The sequence below is a fragment of the Melospiza georgiana genome, chromosome 1 (assembly GCF_028018845.1).
Source record: "Melospiza georgiana isolate bMelGeo1 chromosome 1, bMelGeo1.pri, whole genome shotgun sequence".
Taxonomy (NCBI): Eukaryota; Metazoa; Chordata; class Aves; order Passeriformes; family Passerellidae; genus Melospiza; species Melospiza georgiana.
The window spans coordinates 122,528,387-122,553,932 of NC_080430.1; the positions used below are offsets into that span (position 1 = coordinate 122,528,387).

Here is a 25,546-nt window from a genome sequence, read left to right on the forward strand (position 1 = left end):
TTCCACAGGTTTTCTGCATTCCAGTCCTAAGATTTAATCCCTGGGGAAAATATTGAAAATGAAAAATAATGATGTGAATGAGAGCTCCAAGGCCTAACACTTCACTTGTGAATACAGTAAGTTTTAAACAAATTATCCACATGTAATTTATCATATTTAACTGCAGTACAAGTTTATCAGATGTGCTGACGACAGTTTCAGTCCAATCTCTTGGAAGCTGACTTCCCAGCTCCCATCCCAATGGCAGCTCTAGGCTGCCTGAGCACAGCTCAGTGCCTGGTACCTGCAGAACTGCCCTGCTCAGGAAAAGGCCCAAACTGCCTTTCAGGAAAATTCACCTCCCTATAGCTCCCCCAAGACCCTGTTAGAAATCAAGATATGGAGGAAGCTCTCTTCCCACATGCCTAGCCCCATAACTTTGCTGAGATTATCCATCCTCTTCTACTCAGCTGCAGGACAGTGCCCTTATAACTATAAGCTTCAACCTCTCACAGCTTATCACAATCTCATCCTCCTCTCTCTGCAATTGGCATCTTCCCATTGCAAAATCCTCTGCTCCTACATGTTGCATTCTCCCTTACTAATAAAGAGAGTCTTTAGCTGTTTATTCTGAGCAGCTGTTGAACATCTCTTCTTCCAGTCCTTGCTGTTTTCCTTCAGCTTTGACCTGTGCAGAAAATACCTTCTGCTTATGTCTAAACTATTGTGACAGATGACTTTTAATTAATCCATCATTAAATCATTTTTGACATAGAACAGAAATAATCCAAAACTTAAAGTCTGAAAATTCTGACTCCCGTTTGACCAGACTGGGGAAAAGCAGAAAAATTTCTGCCTGGTACATAAACCCCAGGCAGGTACTGCAAAACTTCAAAAGAGGCTTGCAAAGGATGTCTTCCATAACAGCCCTCCTGGGAATGAAGAACCCTCCTTGTGGGCCTCTGCCTTGAAAGGGATGGGGGAGAAGGTAGCAGGGAGGGACTGTGGAAGAGGCAGTGGCAGAGGAAGGCATGAAAGCCATCTTCTCAGAGATAGTATTTAAGGAAACATATTTTTTCATTGCAGAGTTCAAAGTTAGCAGGCAATATTGGATCACCTAAACAAGCCTCATGCTAAATATAGCTTTGGTTATAAGCATCCCCTATATAATGTAACCAGCAAGTGCCAGCTCTTCGTAGTGACAGGATTGGGTTCTATTAGACTGCTCAGTTGCATCAACTTGGACCAAACCACTGCTACTTCTAGAAAGCAATAGCAGACCAAGTTTGTATCTGGGATGTACCATCCCTGAGATTCACAAAAAAAGCTTAATTATTTCTCAGGTTGTGATCTGGCATAGGGCCAAAATAAGGGATCTCCATTTAAAGGTCTGTGAGTAACACCAGGTAACATTTTAATTGTCAGGCAGTATTAATATCCAGATTATGCTAATAAAAAATAAAAGTATGAAAATTACATGACCAAATAGGCATTCTTTTTAAAAATAAAAATGCAAGCTGCAATAGCTTACTACAGGAGGTTTAAAAAACTTTTGACTTTTTGGAAATCATCATTATCTCAGGTTACACAAAGGAGAGCCCTACATCCTAGAACCTAAGTGTTGCAGTGTTGAGCTCCAGAGCCACTCAGCAGGCATCCTGTTTGCTTGCTATAAAACCCAACCAGCAAATCATATCTATTTGACTTCTGCATATGAGAAAATGTCTAAATTTGAAATGTCAGTTTCAGGTCTAACTGTAACTCTAATAATTCATCTCTAATCATAACGATATGTCTTTGTTTAGTTTAAGTTTGGTTTCTGGTCGTGTTTTGCCATGTCTACAACTTGTAGATTGTAGCCCTGCCTGACCCCAATTACTATTCTCTTATGCAGATTTGTCCAGAATAAAAACAAAAACAAAACAAAACAAAACAAAAACAAAAACAAAAACAAAAAAATACACAAAAAAACCCACAAAAAAACCAAACCAACCAAGAAACCAACCAAAAACCCCAACAAAATACCCTAAATATCCCCCCATAAAAAACAAAACAAAAACCAAAACCAACCAACCAACCAAACAAAACCCTCCAAGAATCCACCTAGAGAAGAAAGGAACAATGAACAATTTTTATGAACAGACAAAACGCTACCCTCAAACCCATCCAAGTTATGGCTTGTTTTACAATGGCATATTTCCCATGGTCTGTCCTTCCTGGCTATGCTCTTGCTCTTCTCTGTTTCTGGTTTTGGGATACCCAGCTCTGTAAATTTCCATTCAATGGCAACTAAAGAGGGGAAAGTTGCCACTATTGTCCCTGTGTGCAGCAGCATATCACTCCTGGATGTGTCACAAGGCAGCCTTCAAACACTAGTGAGACTGCTGTCTCATTGCAGCCTGTGAAAGGGCTGAAAACACTTCCAGGAGCCCCTCTGGAAGAGGAGAAAATCTGTGGCAACAAGAATAGAAAAGGCAAGACTTGGTCTGAACTGTGGTGGGTTATGCTACTGCCAGATGCTATTCCTAATGTGATTTATTTCAAGAGAATATTGGACTTGGCCAAGAAGCTGCCTTTGTTTGACTTGTTTTTTCTGCAAGTCTTGAGTGCTACAAAGGGCACTGGGATGGGCTTCACTCTTCTAGAACTTATTTTTGCCATTTATTAGACACACTGCTGGGAAATTAAGATACATTTCAAAACCATATTTCAGCATTGCAACAACGAATATGATTACACTCAGGAAAATGATCAACCATTTATTTAGACAGGCCAGCTTTGATGCTGATTACAGCAGTCCTGCTGCTGTTGGTGCTTAATGTAATATCTGCTCCTACAAGAAGGAATAGCCATTAAACCAGTCTATAAGTAGATTATTCCCTTCTCCACAGGGAAGTGTGTCTGAGGCAGGGACTGAAAGCCCTGTGTTGAGCTGAAATGGTGTCCTGGACCATAGACAGGGATTGGGAAGTCCTCAGGGAAAGTGGATCAGGGCCAGCAGTCCTGGTCATGCCTTCAAGGCCCTGACAAACATAAGCCCACTCTTCTTTCTTCAAAAGCAAGTAAATGAGGGGCTCACATGAGTTCACTGGCATGGTCAAGGTGTTCAGCAGTGGAGAAGACAATTATTTCTTGCAACATTTAGTGTGAGTTTGAACAATCCTCCTGGTCATAGTAATTTTAAGTTGTACTTTTCCAAATGTCTGCCCATCTTTCTCCATCCATGCCTTCCTCTAAACAGCTTCTCCTCTCACTGCTGGGAGGCATTTAGGAAGCACTGCCTCACAGAGACCTAGCACGCTCATCTATATAAATTGGGTGTTAAGCCAGAAGGAAGAGGCCCAGGATGTTTACAAGGATGGTCTTGATGGATGAAAGGTATTCTGAAGAACACTGCTGTAATGAGGGGGAAAAATCCTGCAGCAGAACCTTGGTAGAAAAGAGATTTCTCTTTCTCTCAAGCTCTTTCTTTCTTCCCATTATCTGACCAACTGAGACTAAACTCCTCTAAAGGAAATCTTTCCCACATGATCTGAAAGACACTGTTCAGCAGCATGGCCATACATTTTGCATTTATTTCTGATAACTAGAGAGCCAACAAAGGCTTCCCTTCAATATCCAAGCATGCTGGTAAGAGCAGAAGATGAGTGTTCACAAACATAAATGCTCAAAGCCTAGAAAAGGAGTGAGCTAAGAACTGCTAGCATCTCTTTATAAAGGAAAATTGAATAACAAAGATGCAGTGATGTAAACATGAATTTAGGCAGGATAATGTACCTCTATGTGCAAAAATAATTTCCCAGAATAAAATTACTTTTACTGCGGACATACTAGCAAAATAAGGAGCTTTTTATTCCAGAATAACTTCTCCTTGTTGAAAGCAGATCAGTTGCTTATTCTGGAGCAGTGTCTAACAGCATGCATACCACTGCAGCCAGTGAACTGCAGCAACTCACCTATGAACTGCTCTTTCTGTCAGTTTTCCCAATAAGCAAGACTTATTAGTCTCTGGAGGTGTGTGTATGAGAGGGAGATAAGACATTCTTCCTTTATCAAAAATGAAAAATCAAGTAATAAAATCTCAAAAAAACACAGCGTGCTTCAAAACCACTCACTGCATCATGAAAAGCTGTATAGGAGAACTGGAGCTCCTCACAACCTATTATTTAATGAGAATCGGAAGGAATGAACTCCAGTTTCCTATAGCTCTGCCTCATGGGCTTTACTGAACTGCAGTGGCTAAGAAGGCAGATGCTCCAGTTAACTTTTCTCGCTGATGTCATATGTACATGCAGATTTTGAGCACATGAACTCCTAATGTCACCTTTGCCATGCTCTGAGCACAAAGAGGTACTTAACTTCATCCATCTGCCTTCTTTTTCTTAAACTTGTTGTAATTTAATTGCCTTTGAGAGTTTTGCTCAGCTGAAACTGATTGGTGCATTCAAAAATTAATGATGAGACACGTGGATACACACAAGGGGTGGAACATATGAAAGACAGAGATACCAACATTTCAGCTGGGGAGTAGCTGAGGAGAGGAATGGGTTGCTATGGAGCTTTGTTTATCACATGTAAGATATGGAAGAGAATTTCCCTGATTGACCATAAGGGTAAGACTAGGCTGAGCAGCATGGATGCCTATGCCACAGGTGTCCAGGTTTCAGAAAAAGTACATTCTGCTGGAGCTTTCATAGGAATCTAGCCTTGAACTCAGCACAGACTAGGACTACTGCTGTGGTTGCCATTCAGAAAACTTCTGCAGTTAGGCTGGGAGAAGCTAGGCAAACTTTTTTAAAAATCATACATTTATGTGTCCCCAAGACAGTGAGATTTTATTTATTTTATTTTCACATAATATGGGTGAACATCAGAACAGTAAATGAGCATTCAAAGTTTAACCTATTTTTTTGGTGGGTTGTAATTAAAATCATGTTGGCACATACTGCCCAATCTCTTTCTTGGATAGCTTTCAAAAGAATTAGGAGGTCTTTGAATTAAAAAAAAAAAAAAAAAAAAAAAAAAAAAGGAAGCTGATAGGAAAGGCTTTGTTGGAAAGCCTTCATCCCAGCAGCAAAATGTGCAACAGTTAAGGCTGAATCTCAGAGCTACAGGATGATGAAGCCTGAGCAACACAATGCAGAGGGCAAAGCTACAGATGGACTGTTATGAAACCTGAGAAACAGAGAAGAGCTTGAAAAGGAAAAAAGCTTTCTAATCTGATACCTGAAATATAGTGGGGCACTAATGAATGAGGGAAAGAGACTACTTCCTCCCATTATCTGGAATGATCAAGGAAAAACAATAAAGAGCTATAAAATACTATGGGAGGCAGCAGGAGCAGCTGAAGTCTTGATTGCAGCCTGCAACCTTGCCAAGACTTGATGACAAAAATGCATTAGCCCTGCCCCATGAAGGGGTGAAGGGTCCTGGCTCTCCCGGCACTGGATTTCTGCTGTGGGCTTCAGCCCTCGGCAGGCTCTCAGGATGTCAGTAGCAAGGCTGGGTCGGCCGGGTCATCGGCGGGGTACAGTCCTGTGCTGTGTGCTGTGTGCTGTGCGCCCTGCTGGGCTTTCCAGCCCCTGGCTGGGAAAGGAAAACTGGGAAGGGATGCTGTGGATGCACTACTGAGCAGGAGAAGGTGGAGTGTGTCTGTGTGTGTGGGAGGGGACAGTACATGGAAGTGTGTGTGTTTGTGTTTGTGTGCAAGCCCGCACATTCCCTGTCTGGGGAGGTCTGAGAGGTGCGTGCATCCCATACGTAGGAATGTTAACGTGGATTCAGCCGTGTGTGAGAGGGGAATCCCCTGCCTGGAGGGTGCCCTTAGCGCGGGTTGTGTGTGCGCGTGTGTGTGCACATCCCCTGCCTGGGGGTCAGTGTGGGCTGTGTGTGTACATGCATGTGCACCAGTGGGTGTGGGTGTGTGTCTGTGTGTCTGTCTGTGCGTCTGTGAGCGTGTGCACCCCTCCCGAGGCACTGGCGCGGTGTCTGTGCGTGGCTGGTGTGTCTGAGCGCGGTTCCCCGCCCGGGCAGGGTGCGGGGGATGCGCCCCCTCGGTCCGGGCGCGGTGCGGGGAGCGGGGCGCGCCCCGCCGGGGCAGTGCCGGGAGCGCGCAGCCCCCGCCGTGCCGGGGAGCGCGGGGCGGGCGCGGGGGCGCGCGCGGCGCTCGGGAGCGCGCCGGGCGGGCGGGGGGCGGGGGGCGCCCCGCGTGCCCCGGCCGGGAGCGGCCGTGCCCCCCCGCCCCGCGCCGCCGCCGCCGCCGCGCACAGCCGCAGACACGGGCGGCCGCGCCGGCAGCCGGCGGCTCGCATGCAGCCGGGGATTACGGCGGGGCGAGGGCAGCGAGGGCTCCACTCTTATCCCCCCCGGCCCCCCCCATCCTCCGCCCGACACCCCAGCCGCTCGCCGCGCGGCAGCTCCGGCGGGTTTTCGTCTCCGGGGGTAGGAGGGAGATGCCTTTGCCGTGGTTTTTCCACCCCCAGCCCTCTCCGTGCCGGGAGAGGCGGTGATGTGGAGCCGAGAATGTAGAGGAAAACCCTCCCCGGGAAGGAGCGACCAAAACAAATCCCTTGCCGTGGCTGTGGCGGCCGCGCGGTGCCCGGGGAAGCCCGAGCAGCCCCTGCCAGCGCCGGGGAATCCCTCCTGCAGCCCCCGGCGGCGCCCCGGGCGCCCGCGGAGCCAGGTAAGCGGGAGGGCATCCCTCTTGCGCCGAGGGCTGCCTTTTGCGTTTATTTGTGTTTACTGGAGAGCCCGAGCACGGCCCGCTGCCGCCCTGGTGGGACTGCCTGCGGAGCCGAGGGCTGCCCGCGGGCCGGGAGCGCCCGGGCGGGCCGGGAGCGCGGAGCTCCCGCGGGAGCCCCGGGGTGCCCCGGGCCGGGAGCGCGATCGGCGGGGCGGGACGGAGCCGCGGGGCTCTCCCCGGCTGCCGGGATCCGTCTGAGGCTGGCTAACAGAACCCTCACCCTGGAGCGCTTCGGAAACCGTGGCTTGTGTTTTTGTTCCTTCAGAGCTGCTAAAGGGAGGGAGGGAATGACATTTCGTAGTATTCTGCCTCCTGCCGTGGGTGAGCTCCAGCGATAAAGGCTCGTCATTTGTTTCCGATGCTCTGATAGTGCTTGTGGAAACCTGATGATACAAAACCTCAGCCTTCTCGGTAGCTGTCGTTGGAATTATCCCATCCTCCCGGGGACTGAAAAACCCCCTCTATAGAAGAAAATACATGTAGCATTGTGGTAGTCTAAAATATACTGTCATATATGCTTTCTGTAGGTAGGGAGCATGCTGGCCCCTGGATTTAAAAATCGAAATGTCTTTTTGAATAGGCATATTCATTGGCTACATGGCTTCTACAAACCATTCAGTGTGTTTCTTCCGTCAGAATTTCACTGCCTGGATGAAGGTAGACCTTTGTTTATACCCTGTGTATGTACTGTCCATATTTATAGTAGGGTTTGGACTTCATTCAATTCAAGTTACATAATGATTAAGATACAATAGGCAATATATATGCATTTTCTTGGACATTTTAATTCAATGCAGAAAACACTGACTCTAGCAACACTGCCAAAATTGTCACTTTTTCAGTGTTTGTGTAAGAAAGCAAGTGTCCATAGCATCAGGTGGAGACAACGTTCCTTAGCGAATACATAGTCATCAAGACCTTGCTATTAAAAGCACACCTTAGTGAAGGATTTCAGTGACCCTGTCCTGGAGCTCTGAGTAGGTGCCAGGATTGGTTTAGGAGAGGAAGAACAGCAGGGAGACTGGGCAGGCTTGGGAGGGGGAAAAGCCTGTCTGGTAACATTTTGCATTAAAAACACCGAGAGTTCAAGTTTGCTCAGCTGGCGAGTCTGTCCAGCTCAGAGCAGAGCTAGCACCGAGCCTCAGAGGCTGGGCAAGGTCTGCAAAACTGAACATTCCACCAAGCCTGGGACATGATCCTCCAGGGAGTTTTAGTAGAAACTTGCAGGGGAGCAGGGTCAGTGAGTACATGCCACTTATGGAATTTGTTTGTTCTCTGATCACCAAGATGTGCTAGCAAAACTCTGGAGTCTTTCCCAGAGAGATAAGATGCAGTACAGAAAAAAATAGTTTGTTTCTGGTTCTTAGCACCTCTGTCTATTCTGTTCAAACAGCTGATAAATCTGATACAACTGATAAACTCTCACTTAGTTCAGCATTAGTGGAACTTGCAGCTGGCTTGTTGTTATTTTTTTTTCCAATGAGTGCTTCTGCAGGCTGCTCTAACCACAGCATTCAAATTTCTCTCCCTCTTTTCTTGGCTGGATGCTGTTGCTGGAGCTCAGCAGGTTGCCCTCACTCAGATGTGTGCAGGCAGTGAAACATCTTCAGCTCGAGATGAGGGAGAGGTGCTGTTCAGAGCAGCATGCTTCAGCCTGAACATCTCCATTTGCTCCAGCATTTTAAAATGTCCCATTGCCTTAACAATGCCATATCACATATATTTATTCACACTCAGCCTTTTTCTTCTTCTAAGTGAAAGTTAATTGGCAAATTCTGGCTTGCCATTCAAAGCAAGGCGAGAGGTCAAGATTTGCAATAGCTTTCTTGCCAACAGCTGGGATTTTGCCAAACAGTTTGCTACTGTCACTTTTAGAAAAAAAAATTCTGATCTTATGTGACTTCCCGGAGCTTCATGTAACCACATGTGCAGGTAAAGTATATTCCATGATGTTGCTGTATTTAAAGCTACCTGCTGAAGGATATTTCAGTCAGTGTTTTACTCCGTCTGTCATGACATAAACAGCACCTTGGGGAAGGTCTGTCTGGTCTCAGCTCAGAGGAGGAATGCAAGCTGAGATATCTGGCGAAGGGGGCAGTGACTGGAAGTATGTCAGTGCAGTGGGATTCCACTGCAGACCCTCCTGGAGGTGTTTGTCTGTTTTACCAGAGTACAGACCTGCTGCTCCCCACAGCAAGAGATGGCAGCCAGAAAGGGAAGCACTTAAAGCTGCACAACACTTCAGCTTCATCACAGTAGACATACATGCAGCCTAAAAATGAATTTTTGGATGTTTTCAACGGTCAATTCTATTAATTCATCATTTCATTGCATAATGTCTTCTGACCCAGCAATGCTCACAGCTCTTGGAATTAAGCAATGATTGCCTCTGAGAGGACTATACATGTTTGTCTAATATTGCAATAGTAAGTTTTTATCATCTTCAGGAATAAGGTTTTTTTAGCTAAGGGGTATCTGAACTGTATTTTATTTATCTATATTTATTATAAACATAAATATAAAACAAATATAAACTAAACATTAAACAATAATATAAAATAAACATTATAATGGATGCATGATAAAAAAACAGACTGTAGTTTACTTTGTTGTATTTTGCTGTTTCTAGTAATACGATATGAGCATCCCAAGAGAAAATATTTTTTATTTCCCATCTGTAGTTGGCATGTTTCTGTTGTGGTTATTGCTGGAGTAGTGGAACTGGGTATTTGATTTCTTGGATTTCAAAATAAATCTTTGGAATTGTGTTTTAACTCACATTTTAGTAGGGAGAAATGCGTGTTTACTTTGTAACAAGAATATTAACTTCAAACCAAAATAAATTTTCCAATATTAAATTGCAGAGATTTTTTAAGATGTGCAACAGTGTTCTATGGGATAATGTGCTAAGAAATTCCTTAGGACATTACAGAGTAAATGTAATCCTATTGCAAATGTAGATTTTTGTGCAATCCCATAGCTTCATATGTTTTTAATCTATACTTCTCTGGCTATATGGAAAAGATATGGAAAGAATTTCATTATTTTGACTTTTTCTTCACTATTATGCAATTGGAGGTATCATATTGCATGCTATAATATATACAGTGCTCAGTCATGCTCAAATAAAGTCCAAGTAAAATGCATATATATGACTAAATTCTTTTAAAAAATTGAACAGAGAAGCTTAACAACTCAAGTGTTTATTGAACAGAATTTGGAGATTTCTTATCTTGGTTACTGTAGAAAGTCAGTCCCAGTAAAGCTTCCCAAACCACTATATACCATAAAAGCCTTAGGAGAGTATGCATCAGTCAAGATATTTAAAATCTATCAGGTTTAAACCTGCCTGTATTCTTCATAAAAATCTGGAAGGACAGCAAAGGCTATTTTGCCTTTTGTCCGTCCCAGTGCTTGCTACAGAATGTGCAGAAATTTCAGCACAAGTCACACATTGGCATCTTTCTAAGTTTTCACTTGTTTGCTGTGCAATACATTCCTTCTTCCAAGTCTGGAGGGATGGAGTTTCTTAATGGATGAATTTCTTAAAGGATGAGTGTCTTAAACTTTTTTTTCACCAGCATCAAAGTATGATGATGTTAACGGCATAATCAGAAAACAAGGAATATTATTTTGAATGCACTTCTTCCTGGATTATGGTATGAACAGTAGGGAAACAATTAAAAAAAGTCTCAGGCCAGTAAAATCAGTGGGGTTTTAAATGTATTTGTTTCTAATGCAGGAAATCTATATTTAGCCATAATGATAGATCAGCTGTGACTTAGGTGTCTGGATTCTGTACATCCCTGTTCCTTCTCTGGATGACTATAAAGAGTAGTCAGTAGCATCACTGCTGGCACCAGCAAGAGAGTCAGAACAACAATCTATTAGCCAATAAATAATATATGTAATGCTGGCATAATGCAGCTCTGAGCATTTAGGAGCAGGCTGCGATAAAGAGCAGCTGAACTCTTCACAGGGAACAATGGGAACTGACCAATTTGCCCCTCTCAGCACCCTGACAGGGGAGCACAGTGCCCTGTAAAACTGTGTGAGGGCATTTGCAGCCTGAGCCAAGGCAGAGGGGCTGGGCAGCTCTCTCACCACAGCACTGGCACGTGATGCATAAGCCCCTAGGTTTGTGTTACTCCTAGGAAAGTGCTTCCTACTAGGAAATCAGACTTTGGTATTGCAAGGTGTTCTCGCTGCCATCGTATCCAGGTACTAGCTTGTTAGGAAATACATGTCAGCCCTTCAGGTAAAACCATGCTACGAGGAAATGAATGCAAAGCTGTGCTGATAATTAACTGAACAAAGCTCTCAAACCTAATCTTCTTTGATGACACTGGAGATGAGCTTCTCCCCCTGATTGCCTAACAAGTTAAGAAATAGAAATCAGTTATGGCAGTACAGTCCAAATACAGAATAAATTTGCCTCAGAGCATTTATAAGGCAGTTCATAAAGTAGTATTTCACAGTGCCTCATCAATAGTTAACTTTTTGAAAATTAGCTCTATTTTCCTTATATATAGAGATAAAAATTACAGTCAAATGCAAGAACTCAAAATGAAGCCACAGTGTTTCTTTTTATACAGTTTTCAGTTTGTAATTTGCCTTCTTAAGGTATGAAGATTTGGTTACCTACAAGGTTGTTGACCTCATCTCATCTCAAATGGCAGAATAATCCTGCTATAATTTATAGCCATTCATTCAGTGTAAATTTGCATATACCAGAGACATTCTGAGACAGTTTGAGCAGAAAGTGCTGGCAAGCTGCAGAAGCTAGAAGAATCCCACTAATGTATTTAAGTAGACTCAAAACAGTGAATAGGCTTAATTAGCCTTGAAATCACACAACTGTGAATGACAGTATTGAACGTGCTTTTCCAGTGGTTGCTGAGATTAACAGCACAGAGTCGCTCTACCTTGACAGGAGTGCTGTCTAGAAGGTCTTGCCTTCTGGAATATTTCCTCTTATGCTTTCTTCATTCTTATTATTGCTGACACAGGGCAAACCTCTTAACTGGGTAAGTTTTGTACTTGAATTTATTCTCAGGACTAGCCTGGCTACTGATAGTCACTTTGGTCCCTATTTAGGCATGCCATTAAAGTGGCATTAGCAGTGCTTCTGCAGTATCTTCTGCTCCTTTTGAACTGAAGAAGAGATGAGAATGTTTATCTGCTTCAACATGTTAATAGATAACCCAGGTAGAAGCAATAATACCTTGCTTTTCCTCGGTAATCTTGTGGTTTGGGTACTGATGGAGAAAAATTGAGCTTTTAGGCCTTTCATAGATTAACATGATGCAAATAAACATTTCACTTCTTGTAGTCCAAGATTACCACCCACCAAAGGACTGGTCACACCCTCCAGTTATAGACTCATTCGTGTCTGTTGTCTTTCAAGCACACGCTGCCTCATTCTTGTTCAGTAGGAGTGGGGATGGTCTCCATCACTGCAGCTGTCCTGGGGATTACTGATAGCAGCAGGAGCCTGGAAGATGTAAACCACAGGTTTGAGTCACAGGGATGAGTGTGGTCCTTTCAGTGAATGTTTAATGACCAAGCAATGACATCAAGGTGGAGCCAAGGCCACCACCTCAAGGTGTATTTGGAAAGAGTAGACCTTGTTCAATTCTTTTGAAGGACTATTTTACATACCTCTTGTAAGAGGAGGTTTCCAGGCTTAGAATATCATGTGGTTGTGCCTCTTTTGATCCTGCTTATGCATTGGGCCTGGATGGAAGTTAAGAGCATTTTCTTCCTGACTGTGAAGTATCGAGTTGATCCTGCCTTAGAGGTTCCCACACCCTTCTTTGAACTTGGGACTTGGGTGTTTAATATTAGAAACCCTGAACTAATGGCTCTGATGAAGCACATTTAAGAGGATGCTGTGGCTTTTAAAAATACATTTTGGCTTGATAGAAGTAAATAAATTAATTTATAGTGGCATTTTTATAAAAGTGTTCCTTTTAGCCTGTCTTGATTTCAGAATTATAGTAACAGTAGCATAGGGTTGTGCATGATAGTGAGTCTTCACTTTTTTTCTATTGTCAGGTCAATTTGAGGGTCAAAAAATATCAATACTCTAGGTATCAGGTAGGACTAAAAGTCAGTGTAGCTTCTTCTCTACAGTGTTAAACTGGAGTTCCTAAGAACAGCTTCCCCTTACTGACCCCCAGACCAACTGTATCTTTGTGCATTTTGTGGAACCAAAACTGATAAGGTCACAGATAAGGTCAGGAAGCAAAGTTTTCTGTTTTCTGGGTGACTGCTTTCCTCAGATAGGCAAAAGAAGATGTTGGGTTCCCCAAGGCTCTGCACAGCAGTTTGTAGTAGTTGTTTGGGATGTTTTTCCAAGGCATCCTATAGTTGAAGACATCAAGATGTTGAAGGGTTGGATTCTTCAGATCAAGATTAGATGGAATTTTGTCTTAATTTTTAATGATAAGAGCCTTCTGTAAAGACTTGCTGATGCTCGGGGACATTGTGACCTCGGGGACATTTCCAGCTATGGAAAAACAAACAGCAAAGGCACTTGTCAAAAATTGAGTCTCCCAAAAATCAAGCCCTGATTAATTCCTTTGTTCTGCTTTCAGGGCTTCTGTAAAGGACCACAATAGGAATTTGAGATGGGCTCCTAATGGGCTGAGACAAATGTCTCTTGAGTAAGTCTGCTCCTTTCAAACTGTAACCCTTGGCCAAGTCTCTTCCTGTCTGTGGCCCAGGTAGGTTTAGGCCTACCATTCACCTTGATTGAATCAGGGAACAGTCCTCTTAGAAATGGCTGAAAATGAAATTTTGACAGAAGCAGCAATTGAACACAAATGTTTTAATTTCCGAAGTCACTTAGGAATACAACTCTGCTTTTCTTAATTGTAGATTTGGGACGGTGGCATTGCATGTTTTTTCTTTATTAGAAAACTCAACAGTATACCAGGATTCTGACCAAAATGCAACTTCCAAAATTTTGGGTGCAAATTTATTCAAAGAGGGATAAAATCTGACTCTTCTGTATGATGTGCCTCTGCTTCAGACATCATTCTCTATGTATATAGGATAATATTATATGTTGTGTAATATTTCCCTGCCTAGAAATCTAGAATCATCATTTATTACTACACTGTGCAGGCTTTTCTTCAGCAGAACAAAAAGACATCTGTGAAGTTCTTCACTGCTTTCAGCTACTTGGCAGCACTGTTACTGGCAGGGAGCAGTGGAAGATTGAAGGGTTAGAGAAGCTAACATATTTAGAATAACCCTAAAACCAATTGCTTTAGGACAACTGGTTACATTAGTGCCTCCTGAAAGAACAAATGATGTGTTGACAATCTCCTCCATCATCTTAATGCACTGCAATGCAATTAGAGGAGAAAATCAGGTAGTGGATGGATAAATTGCAACTCAAAGCTCTAATTTATTAATATTAATGTATTTGCTATTATTAGTGTATCCTGAACATGTAACATCTGTAGACTCTCAAAGAATTGTATGGAAGCACCAATCAAACCTTTGGATCCAGAGTGCTAGTTGGGATATAAATATGTAGTCTGATTTAGACCTGACATGAGGACCTTACATAATCACATTTCTGTAATATCAGGTTGTTTGACATTAAAGAAAATGATCTGCCATTCGGCCTTGTACTTCTCTGTGACAGCTCATCTCCTCAGAAGTTTCCAGGGAAGGCTAAATAAGCAGTGAAAGACAGTATCTTTGGCAAAAGCAGTAACAGCCCTTAGCAACCAATCGTAAACATGAGCAGTAAAGTGCAGACATGACCAACAAAAACATCCTAAATGAGAGATATTTCAACCTGCAATGGAAATGGAAAGGTTTTTGTACACTGAGCAGGAATGCATCAGGATTTTTTGTAAGGATCATATAGCCACACTTGTCACAAGCACCAACAGCAGAGCTGCTGGTAAGGAAAGAGAGAGTCGAAGCTGATCTGAAATAAAGTTTTGTGGGGATCTTGATTCAGCACTGGGTGCCTACAAAGCCATGTTCAGTGCTGTCTTGAGACCCCAGTGCAGGCTGAGGGGATGCTACAATCCCAGTGCTCAGATACAGACTTGTGAAGAGCTGCTACTCAAAAAGACCACTTGAGCCCTAAATTCCATGAGACTTGAGGTAAAATTACTCGGAATGCTCTCAAGAGCATGTAGCTTTTTGTAAAGCAGTCTGCATCACCTGTAGTGTGTCTAGAGCCCACCCACGTGGCTTTACCTTGCGTAAGAGCTTCAGTAAGTGATTACAAGTGCTACTGGGGTATTAGAAAACTCAGATAAGCCAAAACTGCTGGGCTTGTGTGACTTCAAGACTTTAAAAACATTTTATCATTTATACTTTCCCTCTTTTTCTGTCTTTTGTCACCTTACCTATTTCTGTCTGGGTTTTCTTATCCAAGGCTCCTAGGGAATATATAGAGTCTCAGAGTCTGCTGCTCCTTGGTGAAGTTCAGCTCATCCATCTAAAAGACACCTCTGTGCTCAAGATGGTGAGAACAGCGAGTTAGCAGACAGACTGATTTAGTCAATCTGAAAAGTTGGTCTATAAAAGGCCTCATCTTTTTTGAGTTTTTTCCTGCAGATCTCCAAGACTTTGTGCAGCCAAAGTTTAAATTTTCTCATACCAGAAATAAATAACTGGTGAGATCTGTTATGAAGTAGAGATAATCATCATTTCAGACCAGTTAGCCATAGCCCCAAGAGCTGATTTTGCAGGACTTACTCTTAAAGCAAGGATTTACTCTTAAATCTTACTTTTCATAGACCAGCCCTTCTATAGCTGTTAACAGAGCAGTCAAAGCAACAGGTGGGATTTGTCTTAGCTCATGGAAAGACTCAGCTCTCCAGTAACAGCTCTGCCCCTGCCTGTAGTCTGTCAAGAGCCAGGCATTGCTCACAGAGAAGATGTGTCACAGGGGACACAGGCTAAGGTCCTTCTTTGCCCCCTCAGACCGCGTTGCTCTGAGTGGTGTCACCCACTGAAGCCCCTGAGGACTTGTGCCAAGAGCTGTCACCAGCAATTTGGATAACCAAATCTCAGATACTTCTCTCCTGTGCACACATGCATGTGTTCTTGCATATAGATATGAATCTGAGACATACAAAGGATGCTCAGGAATTCTTCGACATGTTTCCTGACACTTCCCGCGTTCAGCTTGCCAATCCTTAACTGTATGAGATGTGACTTCTCTAGAGGTGGGAAATGGAAATAACTAACAACTCATTTGAGCAGGATGCTTTTATGCAGAGTTTTAGCTATCACCTCAGCTATCTTTTTAAAAACTGAAATTAAGGGGAAATTCTAGTAAAAGATCCCACAGCACACCATTAAGAAACTAAAGAGCCTTATATTTTGAAACAAAGAGCAGACATTTGAGAGCTAAGATGTGGCAGCAGAGAGATTACAGCAAAACAGACACTGAAAGAAGAATCATACAAACAAATAAGTTAGCAAAAATGTGTTTGCTCAGTAAAAATATATTGGTTTGTCACAACCAACTTCTTTCATCTTTTCTTGGCTGACTTGCTGGATCTCATTTGTAGGCTTTAAGAATCAGATGCTGAGGTGAGCACAGGCTTTCTGAAGGTTTTTTTAAATCACAGAGTACCTCCAGCTCTCCAGCTAGACGGGATCATAAGGATCTTTGAGTTCAACTCCCGGCTCCTCACAGGATTATCTAAAACTAAAAACTAAACCATATGACTAAAAACATTGACCAGATGCTCCTTGAACTCTGAAAGGCTTGGTGCCCTTACCCCTTCCCTGGAGAGTCTGTTCCAGTGCCCAACCATCCTCTGGGTGAAGAAATTTTTCCTATTGTCCAGTCTGAATTTCCCCTGACATTACACCTACAGAACCTAAAGCAATTTTCCCCAGAAAGTGTTACATACCTGCATTAAACGCAGCCTGAAATTCTTAAGCCTTAAGTCAGTTTTAATAGCTAAACTAGTAAGTGCAACAGTTGTTTCCTGAGATCTTTCTTGATTTCGGTGAGCGTTTCTGCACGTGAAGAAATCCACCACATTGATCTTAGACTCTTTGGACTTGAAAATAAATACTTTGAATGGAATAACTCATTTAATAATTTCTTTAATGTTTAATAATTTCGCAATGTCTTCTTTTTAATCCAGAGCTTTCTTGAACTTTTAAAAAGATAGTTAAATATCAGTACATCTAGAACCAGATTTTGTTTTAAAATGTTGAAAACACTTCCAGCAGATTGTGAAAAACTCTTCCATTTGTTTTCAAAGCAAGGAAATTAATTAATCAAATCTTTTCTTGAAAACAACTTGACAAATTCTGACAAAAAGACATCTTCTGACAAAAATGGTAGAAGTTTGTCCCTTAAAAGTCAGAAGAAAGCAAAATTGTTCACTTTTACTGGGGTTCTTATGATACAACCTCTTCTTAGGTACTGCATATTTTTTCCTCTCTGCTTTAAATGCAGGACATGCTCCAGCAGTGAAGCGTGCTTATGTACTGTAACTTCTCCATCTTCTTTGGCAAAATTTGTGTGACAAAGATTGGGAGAGATGTTTATGACTAAGGCATGCAAGAGTGGCTGGGATGTGAACCCTTTTGGAGGAGAGGTCTTGCACACGGAGTCCGTGGAAGGGGCTGGCACTGCTCAGCACAGCAACCCCTCTGTGTGCAGTTACACTGCCCTGCACTCCAAGGCGGATGGCTGGGAACAAACCACTTACTAGGAGCAGGCCTCGAAGCATGTGAGCTCTCCAGCCATCCTTGCAAATGACTTGGGAGAGTCCTAACTGTGCCATGGCTGTGCTCCGGCAACGTGACAGCACGGATAACCGGGTTCCTCAGCCTGAGGGTTTAATCTGGTCAGGCTTGCCCATCAAAAGGGCTGAAAATGCTAGGGACTCTGTAAAAAGCAGCTATCTCAATCTGAGCAGCCAAAATTGTTGGGTACCTCAGGCATCTATGACCTTCATTTCTACATTATAAAGCAATGGTAGTAATGGCCTCCTACTGAAGGGGAGACTGGGATACCCTGGAAGTGCTTGGGTAGGACAGGGAGAGCTCCCTGAGGGGAATTCAGCACTTTGTGTGTAATGCAGGCCTTGCAGCAGGAAAAGCTGAGTAACATCAGAGGCCAAATACTGAATGAGAAAGATGAAAAGAAATGGTAAATAATTGCCCGTTCATGTAAAGAGGAAGGGATTGATGTGAGAGTCACACCATTAAAAGCTGCATGTCTGTGGTGCGGGGGAGGGCACTTAACCTTCCTTCTGGCTTTCCCTAGCTTCTCGAGTTGTACTCTTTGAAGTTTTCATTTTTTATTTAATGCAAAGAATTGACTTTGATTTGAAGAGTTTTATGTAATATTACAGGTATTTTGCTACAAAGTAATTTTATTATTGCACAGGAAGAATGCAGGGTTTATCTAGATTTGCTCTTATATATGGGGGTAGAATTTGTCTTTTTCTCTACCAATTTTTCCTAATGTTTGCTCAGAATTTCCCCTGGCATTACAACTACAAAGCCTAAAGCTAATTTTCCCAGAAAGTGTTACATACCTGCATTGAATACAGCCTGAAATTCTTAAGCCTTTAGTCAGTTTTAACAGCTAAACTAGTAAAAGCAACAATTGTTTCCCCAGATCTTCCTTGATTTCGATGAGCATTTTTGCACATGAAGAAGTCCAGCACATTGATCTTAGACTCTTCAGACCTGCTGGCTTCTTCTATCACCAGGCTGGCTTTGCCAGTGATAGTTACATTTATTACTTGCCCATGGTGGACAAGGTGCGTGGTGGAATTGCACACAGCCTGAAGGTTAAGGCAATGAGCCAAGCTGGAAAGTATTTTAAGTCTTCTTATGAAAAAAAAAAAATCTTCTGAGTTAGTTACAGTAGCTGAAATCCAGAAACATAATTTAATAAATTGTAAAGGTAACCTCACTTGTAAAATTTTGTTGTAATGAAAGATCTGGTGATTTTGTATTAAATTGATTATGTGAGTTGTTAAGTTAGAAATGTTACATGGTAACATAAGGGCAATTTCCTTTTTCGACAAGGTGACCCACTTAGTTGATGGGGGAAGGCAGTGGGTGTAATCTTTTTTAGATTTCAGTAAGGCTTTTGGTACCATCTCTCACAGGATCTTTCTGGATAAGATGTCCAGGCCACAGCTGGATAAGCCCATCATGGGATGGGTGAGCAGCTGGCTCATGAGTCAGGCACAAAGGGTTACAGTAAATGGGATGACTTCAGACTGATCTGTCACTGGTGGGGTTCTGCAGGGCTCCATCCTCAGCCCTGTGCTCCTCAACATCTTCATAAATTACCTGGATGTAGGACTGGAAGGGATATTCAGTTCACTGAGAATACTAAACTGGGAGGAGCTGTCGACTCCCTTGAAGGCAAGGAGGCCCTGCAGAGAGAGCTGGATAAATTGGAGAGATGAGCAATCACCAACTACATGAAGTGTAACAAGGACTAATATTCATATTCTGCACCTGGGATGGGACAACCCTGGATGGATGTGCAGGCTGGGGAATGAGAGGCTGGATAGCAATGCCGTGGAAAGAGAATCTGGTGGTCCTGGTTGTTGGCAAGTTGAATGTGAGCCAGCAGTGCCCTGGCATCCAGGAGAGCCACGCGTGCCCTGGAAGGCATCAGGGACAGCATGGCCAGCTGGGCAAGGGAGGGGATTGTCCTGCTCTGCTCTGCGCTGGGGCAGCCTCACCTCGAGTGCTGGGGGCGGTTTTGGGTGCCACAATATAATAATGTAAAGCTATTGCAGAGTGCCCAGAGGAGGGCTGTGAAGATGGTAAAGGGACCCTATGACTGTGAAAGTAAAGGCTGTTGATTGTGTTGTGGTTAAGGGCACAATTGAAACCAGACTTTTTAGCCAAGGTTTGGGGAAAAGCTGCTCAGGAAGAAATTTTTAAAAAATTATAATCAGACAACTAAAGAAGGTATGAAGAATGAAAGAAGGTGGGAAGAAAAGCACTTATGAAGGAAACTAAAATAATTCATTTATTTATTTTTAAGTTATACATCCTCCTTCTTCAATGCATATTTCAGTGATGAGCTCTGTAAAAAAGGCATAAAATCAGCCTCATGGTTCAAAATTCTTCACTTGGGACAATGTGCTTTTTTAATCTTTTCAGAATGTTTCATTTTTTGAATGGTGGTTCATCCCTTGGTACATGCATATGTACATAGCACATTCTCAACACTAAACTTAATAATGTTTCACTGCTGACTTCAGTATGACCACCAGGATTTTGAAAGTTTTTTAGAAAAGCCACATTTCCTCAAGTAGGAAAATGCAACCAATAATTCTACTGAAAAACCAAAAAATGTTTTATGAGCTTTAGACCAGTCATGGTGACACTAGAGTATTTGCATTGTTTAAAAAATATGCCTGGTAACTACACTGCAGAAAAGTTAAAACAATGCATAGTCTTGTTAATCCTTTGTTTTTGCAATCAGAAAAAATAAATAAGGATATGGTTAACTGAAGATTAATCAGATGAGATGCTTGATCTCTGTTGTATTGTTACTTGATATTGCTAATATTAGGATACACATTTTCATTTTAAAAACAGAAAAATAAATCCCTGAGATACAATAGTGAATAAACTAGTGAACCTCTCTAGGAAATGCCTGAAGACTTGATTGATTTCATGAAGAATAACAAAACCTCTTTATGAATTTCTTAAATTCTTATGTTTTCTTAAGTAAGATAACCGTTAAAGGAGAAATATCATTGTGCATTGAAATCTAAAAGGATTTTTTTTAAATAGAGTTTGCAAATATTTCCTGTGTAGAGAAATATCCTCTCATAACTGTTTACTCTTTGTGCAGCTGTCTGTATGTCAGAAGACTGATAAATGCATCACAGATCACTAGGAAATGCTTAAATGAGGAGATCTTGCAAGGATTGAAGTCCCTCACTTCTCAGAAGCCTCACCATCATCCCCCTGCACATAAGGCAATGAAGAGGAGGGTAAAACCAGAGGGAAAAATCAGCCTAAGTTCAAGAGGGAAAAAAACCAAAACACACACAAAAGAAAGGGATATATATTATGCAAACCTACTGATGCCAGGGCTTCAATTTTAATAGGATATTTGTCTTTGAAAGTGAAGTTATCAGATGACCATTTTTCTCAATGAAGGTAAATGTTACAGGCTTAAACCCTTATGTAATTAGGCACACAAGTGCTCTGGGTTTCACTGGGAGATGAGGAGGGATCCTCACAATGCAGTGCTGGAGGCTGGATGGGAAGATGCAGAATATTTGGACCCTTAGAGTTTTGAAGTTCAGCTTGACAGTGAAATTGGTAACTAAAATTGTGGTGTTCTGGGATGTTGCCATGGTTTAGCAATTTTGTGATTATGCACAAAACAAAGAAGTAAATCTTTAGATGTAAGTATTTTCCTCATAAGTAATTTTCCTCTTTTCTGATGTTTTTGGAAATGACAGTCATACCTGGGCTGTAGTTGACTGCGTCTTATTTTATCTATTGGTGGAGGAACTTTTAAAGTTTAGCTATAATGTAGTTTAGCAATTTTGATTTTATACCAGCAACATAGTCAATACCATCATGGGCATGTCAGAGGACACACTGGAATTATTCTTTGTTTTTCCTGATACTTCTAGTAAAGGGTTATTCTAAATCCTCACTGCTCTGGTGTGGATCTGGTCTGTGTGACCTTCTAATTCTCCTTCAATTTTCTGCCTTTTCTCATGATGAGTTTGTACCTATTTGTTCTTGTGCCAACTGGTACTTCAGTACAAACAGTTCAAACCCCTCCCAGGTGTTCACTCCTGCTGTATTTTTAAGCAGAAATCCCTCCCAGCACAACTTTCATGCTTTACTCTGCAAAGACAATCAAATTCTTGTACACTTCAAATTCTTTTATTTGCTAGACTTATTTCACTTCAAGCAAAACAAAACAAGCAAATAAAAAAAAAAATCAAAAACAACCCACCAGACTGTTGAATTGTTGATTTGCTGAGAACAGGAGGAGGAGATGTCAATTCTGGGAATTACTGAGGACTTTCCAAGTTTGAAACAGAAGCCTTGTCTAAGCATTCTTTGGCCATGATACTATTGCTAGGTGAATATTTAAGCACTGTGTCTGACAGCTGGCAGCAGTAGAGCTGGTGGGTGGGTTTCCTTCCTGATTGATTCTGGTATTCTACATTTAGTGACAAGCAGCTGCACCTCACAGTTCTCTGAAGCACTGGGCACAGTGAGTGAGGATGCACTTGTGGATTATTGAAACTGAGGTCACTGATTGCTGTCATTCAGTCTGTCTGCAGCAATGTAACAGGTGAACAGTGGGGCAGGGAAGAGCCTTGCAGAGGATCCAGAGAACTGTATGCACGGCCCTTGCCTGTATAACATGTACTACTGGTCAGTTGGCCACAAAAGACTTAGGATTCTTCTCACTCATTTGTAAAGAAATAAGTGCTGTGTGGTGGTAAAAAATACGACTTCTCAGGATGGCATTTGAATTGTTTGGTAAATAACATTTACCCATGAAATAATACAGATTGATTTGAATTGTAACAAGGAGGGAAGCAGCTTGGTGTGGGGATTTTGATATGCTGTGATTGTTTTATTCCGTTTCAGTCTCCCAAATTTGAATTTTTCAATAAAACGTAGACTAGCCTGTGTCTTTACTTATAGATATCCCTATAATCTTTCCCCTTGCACACCTCACACACTGAAAGATAAGTAGTCAGATTAAGCTAACACAGCTGCATCGGAAACTGATTCTTAAAAAAAAAGAGAAAAAAATCCAAGTCATTTTTACAAATTGTAGCAGTTGATTTTCACAAATACAGGAATTCCAGTGAGTTTTTCCTTTGCTTAAGCATAGTGCTTTTAGCTGTTCCAGCTGTTCCAGTGCTTCTGGATATTACCACAAAGAGTATCACTATAAAGAGGGCAAATTAAAATCATTAAATTTTCATCTGCATATGAAAGTATTGAAAGAGAGGGGGAGAGATTGGGGGATGCATTGTACCTGGCAATATTTTAATTTTTGTCTTTTTTAGCTTCAGGAATGGAGGTGTCTGTCTGAAGAGGATTCTGCCCAAATATTCCTAGTCCCCAAGCTCATTTTCCTACAGACTCTGGTGTTACAACTTCATCTTTTTCAGAATGGCTGAGAAAGCTCCACCAGGCATCACCAAAAAGTCTTCAAGGTCCACCCTTTCTCTGCCTCCGGAGCCAGTGGAGATCATCAGGAGCAAAGCCTGCTCGCGGAGAGTTAAAATAAATGTTGGTGGACTCAACCATGAAGTGCTGTGGAGGACTTTGGACAGACTTCCAAGGACACGATTGGGAAAGCTCAGAGACTGCAATACCCATGAATCTCTGCTAGAAGTATGTGATGATTATAATCTGAATGAAAATGAGTATTTTTTTGATCGACACCCAGGGGCTTTCACTTCCATTTTGAATTTCTACAGGACAGGGAAACTACATATGATGGAAGAAATGTGTGCTCTCTCTTTTGGCCAGGAGCTTGATTACTGGGGGATTGATGAAATATATTTAGAATCTTGCTGCCAGGCAAGATACCATCAAAAGAAAGAGCAAATGAATGAGGAACTGAGGAGGGAGGCAGAGACATTGAGAGAGAGAGAAGGGGAAGAGTTTGATAATACCTGCTGCCCAGAGAAAAGGAAGAAGCTTTGGGACTTGCTTGAGAAACCCAACTCATCTGTTGCAGCAAAGGTAGGATAAACAATAGGCTTAATACAAAGATAGCAGAAAATGGTTTCATGACCCATGCATTTGACTTGTAGGAATCAACAACATCTGTTAAAATGTTTAGAGAAAAGAAGAATCTAAAAATCTACACATCATTTAGTGAAAACACCCAAATCTGTCCTAAACTCACTGAAATTGGCAGAAGGAATCCTGTTTAGTTCAGTGGTTTTTAGGCAACTACTGTACTACTGTACTGTACTTTGCTTTTGCTGCATGTGAAGAGAAACATCTGTGTGATTCTTAATAGACTCCATATGAAACACTTCAATGAAAATGCAGAGTACATTATCTACTTGTTTGTTAGAAAAGTATTTGGTTATGACAAACATCCATTTCAGTGTTGCTTGTCCCATTACAGGCCCTGCATATGTGGTGTGTCAGTGTTTGGTGGGTTGTGCTGGATAAGCTATCAAAGAATCATCATCTGGTCTGGCATGGTTTTATTATGGCATGTTTTCTCTTATACTCCATTTTTGCAATCAAGAATTAGAGTGTTTTGTAAAAAAATACTAAAATAATAATATATATATATATATGCATGCATATTTATGTGTATGCAGGTATATGTATATAAACAAGTATGTGTTCTATACATGTATACACACACAAATATAGATGTGTAAAGTTTATATATATTTAGTCAGAAGTGAGAACAAATTCAGGTGAATCCTGGGTCCAGTTCTTCTGTCTCCAAACAGGGAAGTTGGCTGAAGTTTCACTGATACAACGGAAAAGTTTACCCTGGTTGTGGAAATGGGACAGCACACACAGATATTGGTACTGGTATTTAAAAGAAAGATTTTCTTCCATCTTGAGGAACTTAGTGGTTCTGTTTGTGGTGTGATGCACTAATTAATGTGAGGCAAATTTTGGAAGCTCATCTCCAGTTTGAATGACTCTAAAATGTTTGATGTTTAGATGTTCATGTTAAGCTTAACTGTGGCTTTATTTTCTTCTGTTGTTGTTTGTTATTGGGTGCAATGCTCTGGGACCAAGGTAAGTATTAAAACAGAATGCTGCAATTGACAAAAAAATGAGAATTCTGGCAAAGATTTTTCTTGCAATAGTAACTCTGATTATTCAGGTACAATACACATTTTTTTTAATTTTCATTTTTCTTGTGAGCTGCCTAACTTTTTAAGCAAGGAACTTACTTTATTAAAAAAAATGTTGTGGCAGAATTTAAGGTTCATAAGTGGAATAAAAGCTTATCGGAGAAAAATGAATGTATTCAGAATATTTTAGAAAACTACATGAATAAATTTATTCAGAATATTTTAGAAAACTACATGAATACATTTTCTGCTTCCAAGATACATATTCTGGGCCATATGTTCCTCTCCAGGAGAAAGAGCAGAGGGGAAGCAGATGGGTGTAAGTTTTGCCAAACAGGGTTCGGGGAGGCCGTGTTACGCACCGTGATCCCCTGGAGCAAGCTAACATCCATCAGCCCCCGCCAGCAGCTCTGTGACACAGCTCCTGCGCTGCCTGCAGGGCTCGGGGCCAGCTTCTCAGCCCTGCACACCTTGAATGTCACCAGTGTGTTCCATGAGAGGCCTCTCCTCCTGGATGCGGGCAGGGGGAAATCCTGTCTGAGCCACGCTGCTGAACACGCTGCGCGCAACCTGCGGGATCGCCCGGCCACGGACAGCGCCCCAGAGACATCCAGCAGGCAGATCTGTGTGTGAAAGGCTGCCTCTGTCATATACAGAAACCGAGGCAGTTCTCTCTAAGGCTTGAGACATATGCCTAATTGGTGTTTTCCTAAGACTGGGTAGGAGTCTACACAGCAAGATGAAGCAGATGAATAAAACAAAAGTAATATACTGATTTTTACATTCTTTGCCTGTGACTTGTTTTCATTCATTTGCATGTTGAATAAATGCAGAAATATAGGATGGTTAAACTTGCATGAGTGCCTGCCATTCATCAAACTGTTCTTATGACTTACACAGTGCCCCGTCATGCATTTGCTAAAAGAAGTTAGGCTGACCCTCAGCTTTTAAGAAAATCCCCCTTTGGTCACTCCGAGCAGATTTCTCCTCAGATTTTGCA

General features: G+C 42.0%; 1 protein-coding gene across 2 annotated transcripts in view; it reads left to right on the forward strand.

Moving 5' to 3' along the window:
• Nucleotides 1-5,539: 5,539 nt before the first annotated feature.
• The window catches only part of KCNB2 (potassium voltage-gated channel subfamily B member 2), a 183,684-nt gene continuing 163,677 nt past the window's right edge, over nucleotides 5,540-25,546 (forward strand). Inside the window, exons 1-3 of one of the 2 annotated variants that reach the window (XM_058024331.1) lie at nucleotides 5,540-5,620; nucleotides 6,462-6,661; nucleotides 22,771-23,455. In XM_058024331.1, the coding sequence (XP_057880314.1) occupies nucleotides 22,877-23,455 (579 nt within the window). In that variant the 5' untranslated portion in view covers nucleotides 5,540-5,620; nucleotides 6,462-6,661; nucleotides 22,771-22,876. Of the gene's footprint in view, nucleotides 5,621-6,413; nucleotides 6,662-22,770; nucleotides 23,456-25,546 lie in introns of those variants that run through there. The other variant, XM_058024323.1, reaches the window with a different exon arrangement.